Genomic DNA, 6,274 nt, shown 5'->3' with positions numbered 1-6,274 from the left:
TGAAAAGGCTACTTGTGAGTTTAAGTAAGTTTTAACAGCAGGAAGAAGCAGTGGAGAATTGCCTAAATCTTCTCTGTATCGTCCAGGTACTAAAATTGTTTCTTACCATCTTCCATTTTCCTGTTTGAATTAGTTGGAAAGGTCTCTTTTTAAAATTAAAATTAAAAAATGGAGCTTTACTGCAGTATTTTGATATGTCTGATAGTTGAACTCGTCTGATCACATGATGTGATTTCTGAATCTGAATTATTACATGCTTTAGTTCCTAAGCTCTAATATGTATTTAAGGCCTAAAACCACTGTTACAAAGGATTCGTTCTTTACCTAAACACACTTGAGTGATTAAATCGTATACATACAAACATTTCAATTTTAAATAGGAATCTATTACGCCCTCAGTTCCATATTATACAACCCTTTTTTTCTTTTTAATCTGTTTCCATAAACGGCATATTTCTATATTTGGGAAGTCCTTAACTTTAAACTTTCGCATAACATATTTAAGATCACAAGTTGTAAAATTACTTTTGAGATGTGCCACAAGTCTTTCTTTTTCTCTTAAACTCATGTCAAATACCGCCATATAAAATGAAATAAGGGAATACATCCTAAGACAGCAAATGCTCTGGCCCAGGCGAAGCCAGGATTTTCCTCTAAGGGTGTTCAAACTTGAAAAAGTAAAAACAATTCTCAACAAAGGGTGTTCAATATATGTTTTGTACCTCTAAAACCTGATATTTTATCTATATACACAGTATAATTTTCCGACATAGGGTGGTCAATAAGTGTGGCTTCGCCCCTGCTCTGGCCTCACTATGTAATAGTTCAATGGGTAGAGATTTTACCACCCACCTAGTCCTGGTTATTTGGAGAACAAATAGTTGACAATTTCTCGAGTCTCTTTTAATATGAAGTAGACAGAAGATCAAAGTTCTAGAATGAAGGAATGTAAGATATGAACGCTTGTGTAAGCAGGCTAAAATGGCAGAACCAGTTAATGTGAACGAATTCCAAGTGCTTGCTAGGCAGGCCCTTCCGAAGATGTACTATAACTACTATACTGGAGGAGCTGAGGACCAGCACACCCTAAGAGAAAATGTAGAAGCATTTCGTAGAATCACGTAAGTTTGTAATTTCTTGCTCTATAGTTGTTAACAGACAGAGATATCTATCACTAACTTTTCAGAAACTCAGTATTCGACCTAGAATACTTGTTGATGTGAGCAGGATAGACATGTCAACGGCTATACTCGGTTACAAGACATCCGCTCCTATTATGATTGCCCCAACTGCCATGCATAAATTGGCACATCCTGAAGGTTTATATTAAATTAATTATCACTCTAGTCTGTTAGCTGAATATACTATGTAGCTCTGATTCCAGAAAGCGGTTATACCTATGCCAGGAGAAGTTGCTACAGCTAGAGCCGCTGCAGCATCTGATGTTATTATGGTAATATTGTTCTAAACCAGATCAATTTCCAATTCTTGTATGCGGATAGTGCTGAACTCTCTTGGTTATAGGGACTGTCATATATGTCAACCTGCACAGTGGAGGAGGTTACATCGAGCTGCAATGCTGTTCGCTTCTTCCAAATATATGTGATTTTATTCTTCCTAACCATCGAGATCTCCGTGTATCTTTACTGCTTTTTTTTGGGGGGGTGTTTTGAAGCAGAAGGTTCTTCTGTCAATAGGTTTACAAAAGGAGGGATATAACAGCATTTATGGTACAAAGAGCTGAGAGGAATGGGTTTAAGGCTATTATTCTTACTGCTGATACCCCGAGGCTTGGTAGAAGGGAGGCAGATATAAAGAATAAGTAACCTATTTATCTTTTTGCTGTCATTCAAGTCTAGCTAAACTCCGTTTCGCCGTTCTTCTTCAATCTTATCTGGATAGAAATAAGTTTTATCATTTAGTATTTAAGAAATTTTAAGAATTCCTACAGTATTGGTAATCCTGTGTTAATCTAGAAAGAGAGGAGTTACAATTGCAGGATGGTCGCACCTCAGTTGAAGAACTTTGAAGGTCTTATATCAACTGAATATGTTTCTGTAAGTAAAACCATTATGGCTTTACAGACAAAACACTTGTTAAACTGAAAGAGGCGAATTGTGAAACTCTTTTAAGAAACAGAATTTATTTTCTAGGACTAAAATGTCTCTTGTTGGCTGATTATTCCTACTAAATCTGCTGTTCTTTCTGAATGACTCATTCCTTTCTCCTTCTATTTGTTGGGAGTTGGGGAGGTTGACGCTAGGGATTAGCTTCAACATTCGCTATGCCTGAATTACATACTATTACTCTTAAAAAGGAAGTTCCTTGAGTACCAAACACAAGGTCATGTTTTGTGCATGTAATGCCAAACTGAAATGGTCAATTTTGGCTATAAAGTAAAAACTATAAAGTATTAATTCTGTTCCCAAGTAGTGTAGAGCCTATGTTTCCATTAAAGGGGCTCCTGCTTTGACTTACCAATTAGCTGATCACAACTAGTTGTTAGACGCACTGTCTGCTGCTTCAGTTTGTTGAATATAGTGTACAATAGCAATGCTTCTGTACTCATCTGTGTGCTACTGGTTTATATGGGTTCATGTTCTCGTTCATTAGTTTGATATGCAGAAATTCCATTAGTCATCATAATCTTGAAAATGGTGTAGATTTTGCTTACGTCTACTAATAAAACTCTGCAGGACGACGGCTCAAATATTGAAGCCTTTGCTGCTGTAACTTTTGATGCTTCCTTGTGTTGGAAGGTACAGAATTTTAGGTTTATTCTTTTGTTCCTTATTACCACATGATATACCTCAAGGATGATTTAAACTCTTGAGCCTAGAAGGAACATTTTGGTTGAGGATGTCAATGTATGTTAAAGGAAGTAAAATTGCTGGAGCTACAAAAGTACATTATAGAAGGATGGGAGTGTCATTTGTTACTAACTACAAATACGATCAACTGTTCTCCCTTTTGATCCCTTTATGCTACAAAATATTTTCAGGATATCGCGTGGTTGAAATCAATTACCAACTTGCCAATTCTGATTAAGGGCGTTCTGACTTCTGAAGATGGTATTTATCACTGAATCCTAGATAGCTGCATAGTTTAGGTTTCTTCACTGATTATGTCTATAAGGATATGGGCAAAGTAAATGATCATGAAAGGAAAAGGTTGGTGTTTGTCAATCATACATGAGAACTTTAGAAGGGAACTGGTTAAGATAAGATGCAAAAATCTGTTAGGAAGTGCAGTCAAGTAAACAGGGAAGAAAACAATAGATGTACAGACATCATGAAGAACGTAGGAAATATAGTTACAAATCTTTCAAGGAGAAATTTTCAGAATGAAATGATAGTGAAATCCAAATAGCTGACTCCGACTTACTTTGGGATCGAACTGTTGTTGTAAGGTCTCACTATTTGACTCTTTCGGCTAAAGACTTGGCATGTACTACTACTTTTTGCAGCAATAAAAGCAGTTGAAGTAGGAGTTGCAGGAATTATTGTCTCTAACCATGGAGCTCGGCAACTAGATTATGCTCCAGCTACTATTTCTGTTCTTGAAGAGGTTATTCCCTATCTTCCTGGTATATTTGACGTTATCTTTTACTGAATGTTGGTAAGTTCACTGGTTTAGATTTTTAGACTTTTAACGTGGCACATGGAATAAAATATATTAGTCCATTGTAAACAATTTTAGCACAAATTTTTTCAGTATGGAACATTCAAAGTAAAATGGAATATCATGCAGAGGCGGAGCTAGAATTTGAAACTTATGGGTTCAAGATTCTAGTTCTTTTGAGTTACTGGGTTCTAAATTAATAATTTGTATATATTCAATAAATTTTTTAAGATAAATACAGGATTCGAACCAAAGTATCTTAGTTCGGCTGAACGCGTAATCAACACACTGGCTCCGCCCCTGTTATCACGGGCTTTTCAGTTTTATGTTTATAGCTTCTGAATAGAAAACAAAAAGAAAGGAAGCTTTGGATCTTGCTTAGTGAAAATTAAACCAGAGATATAACATGCTTTGGAGGAATTATAAAAGTTGTATGCCTGTCAAATGTATAGCAAGGACTCTTGGACATGGTTGAATGGGGCTGCCTGTCATGTTTGAGCTCCACAGCATGATATTGGGTCCTTATATCAAGCTAGTCGTGCATGATAAAGTTGTTGCCATGTGACCAGGAGGTCACGGGTTCGGGCCGTGGAAATAGCCTCTTGTAGAAATGTAGGTAAGGTTGCGTATAGACCCTTGTGGTCCGGCCCTTCCCCGGACCCTACGCATAGCGAGAGCTTAGTGCACCGCGCTTCCCTTTTATATCAAGCTAGCCGTGCGAGAGTCATCTATGTCATCTGAATTGATAAAATGGCCTATTTTGGATTGAGGGATTTGGTCCTATTTGTTTCAAATTTACAAGTCTAATCATTTGCATTTGTTTCGATATCTAAGTAAATTTAGATTTGAAACACAATGCGAATCACATAATTGTTCTAAAATCTCCAATGGTTTCAGGTGGTCCATGCTATTCAAGATAAAGTTCCAGTTTTCTTTGATGGAGGAGTGAGGCGAGGAACAGACATATTCAAGGTCTTAGCACTTGGCGCAAAAGCTGTTCTGGTAAACTTATTTGAAAGTTCTTACCTCAATTTTTCCAGTTTGTTAAGCTTTAGATTTTCCCTTCCCTGTAATCTAAAACAATATACCTGCAGATTGGTCGAGCAGTTGTGTATGGCCTGGCTGCAAAGGGGGAGCATGGGGTAAAGCAAGTTATTGAAATGCTCAAGAATGAACTTGAGTTGACAATGACCCTTTCTGGCTGCTGTACTATCAACGACATTACCAGAAGCCACGTGAAAACAGATAAAGAAATATGCTGTAGGATGTAGTTTCGTCGTGGAAGCAGCCAAGTATATCCCTGTATTTAAGGGCAGCCACTCAGCTTCAGTTCTTTAGAGTTCCTTTTACATCTATTCCAGTATATTCCTTTTATTTTCCTATCATCTTTCCGTGTTATTTCCCTTAGGTTCTTTTATCAAAAACCAACAATTAGTATTAGAGCCATCTTCTTAAGGGACCTGAGTAAAAAAAAATCTTGAGTGAGCGAATTTTTCTCAATTGGCTCCTCCAGTCTTTGATGGTAAAAATTATCAACTGCGGGCAGTGAGAATAGAGATTTACTTGGAGACTTTAGATCTTTGGGAGGCCGTGGAAGAGAATTATGATGTTCTTCTACTACCTAACAATCCCACGGTGGCCCAGATCAAGAGTCATAAGGAAAAAAACCCAGGAAATCAAAGGCGAAAGCAACTTTGTTTGCTGGTGTGTCTGCAACAATTTTTACGAGAATTATGGCTCTCAAATCAGCAAAGGAAATTTGGGATTATCTGAAGGAAGAATATGCAGGAAATGAAAGAACACGAGGCATGAGGGTGTTGAATTTAGTAAGGGAATTCGAGTTACAGAAAATGAAGGAATATGAGACCGTCAAAGAATACTCAGATCGGTTGCTTGGCATTGTTAACAAGGTAAGATTGCTTGGTACTAAATTTAAAGATTCAAGAATTGTTGAAAATATTCTTGTTACGGTGCCTGAAAAATATGAAGTATCTATAATTACCTTGGAAAACACAAAGGATCTATCCAAGATTACCTTGGCAGAATTGTTAAATACATTGCAGGCACAAGAGCAAATGAGGCTTATGAGGCAAGATGGTATGGTTGAAGGAGTCTCGGCAGTCAACCACAAAACTCAAAGCAAGGGTAATAATGCAAAAAAAAAATAAAAAAAAATTACCCACCTTGTCAGCACTGTGGTAAAAAAGGTCATCCACCATTCAAATGTTGGAAGAGGCCAAATGCAAAGTGCAAAATTTGCAACCAACTTGGTCATGAAGCTGTAATTTGCAAAGGCAAATCTCAAAAGCATGAAGCAGATGCCCAAGTCGCCAATGAAGAAGAAGAAGATCATTTGTTTGTGGAAACTCTTCTTCGACCAAGAAATCTGATTTTTGGATAATTGATAGTGGTTGTACAAACCACATGACATATGACAGAAATCTTTTCAAAGAATTCACGTTTATGGGAAATAAGAAAGTCAGAATTGGGAATGGTGATTATATTCTTGCTAAAGGAAAAGGAATTGTTGCAATCGCAACAAATTCAGGTACTAAGAAATTTTCAAATGTTATTTATGTTCCTGCTATTGATCAAAATTTATTGAGTGTTGGACAACTAATGAAAAAGGGATTTAGTATCCTTTGAAGATAAA

General features: G+C 36.9%; 2 protein-coding genes across 5 annotated transcripts; both read left to right on the top strand.

Annotated features, from left to right (window-relative positions):
* LOC104249671 (peroxisomal (S)-2-hydroxyacid oxidase GLO4-like) lies at window positions 1-6,274 on the top strand. Of its 4 annotated transcripts, none has more exons than XM_009806146.2 (13): window positions 1-86; window positions 976-1,121; window positions 1,228-1,319; window positions 1,407-1,453; window positions 1,525-1,602; window positions 1,698-1,822; window positions 2,000-2,057; window positions 2,697-2,759; window positions 3,002-3,071; window positions 3,467-3,567; window positions 4,519-4,623; window positions 4,716-5,531; window positions 5,685-6,122. In XM_009806146.2, exons 2-12 carry the CDS (start codon window positions 982-984, stop codon window positions 4,890-4,892), a joined length of 1,056 nt encoding a protein of 351 aa, XP_009804448.1. In that variant the 5' UTR covers window positions 1-86; window positions 976-981; the 3' UTR covers window positions 4,893-5,531; window positions 5,685-6,122. The 4 variants fall into 4 exon arrangements, with proteins under 4 accessions (XP_009804448.1, XP_009804446.1, XP_009804447.1 ...); XM_009806144.2 differs by having other exon boundaries at window positions 1,195-1,319; XM_009806145.2 differs by having other exon boundaries at window positions 1,195-1,319; window positions 4,716-6,274.
* Window positions 5,355-6,267, top strand: LOC138888493 (uncharacterized). The gene is made up of 3 exons (XM_070170362.1): window positions 5,355-5,718; window positions 5,829-5,976; window positions 6,060-6,267. Exons 1-3 carry the CDS (start codon window positions 5,355-5,357, stop codon window positions 6,265-6,267), a joined length of 720 nt encoding a protein of 239 aa, XP_070026463.1.

This window comes from Nicotiana sylvestris, chromosome 3 (assembly GCF_000393655.2).
Source record: "Nicotiana sylvestris chromosome 3, ASM39365v2, whole genome shotgun sequence".
Lineage (NCBI taxonomy): Eukaryota > Viridiplantae > Streptophyta > Magnoliopsida > Solanales > Solanaceae > Nicotiana > Nicotiana sylvestris.
This window is presented reverse-complemented; position numbering and strand designations above follow the sequence as displayed.

Bases quoted from the DNA above. Each gene is read 5' to 3' on its own strand.
- LOC104249671 (XM_009806145.2), top strand. From the start codon at position 982: ATGGCAGAACCAGTTAATGTGAACGAATTCCAAGTGCTTGCTAGGCAG. The intron at 1,823-1,999 runs GTAACCTATTTA...TTACAATTGCAG, and splicing joins GAGGCAGATATAAAGAATAA to GATGGTCGCACCTCAGTTGA. The intron at 2,760-3,001 runs GTACAGAATTTT...AAATATTTTCAG, and splicing joins ATGCTTCCTTGTGTTGGAAG to GATATCGCGTGGTTGAAATC.
- LOC138888493 (XM_070170362.1), top strand. From the start codon at position 5,355: ATGGCTCTCAAATCAGCAAAGGAAATTTGGGATTATCTGAAGGAAGAA. The intron at 5,719-5,828 runs GTATGGTTGAAG...GTGGTAAAAAAG, and splicing joins GAGGCTTATGAGGCAAGATG to GTCATCCACCATTCAAATGT. The intron at 5,977-6,059 runs GTTTGTGGAAAC...GACATATGACAG, and splicing joins GAAGAAGAAGAAGATCATTT to AAATCTTTTCAAAGAATTCA.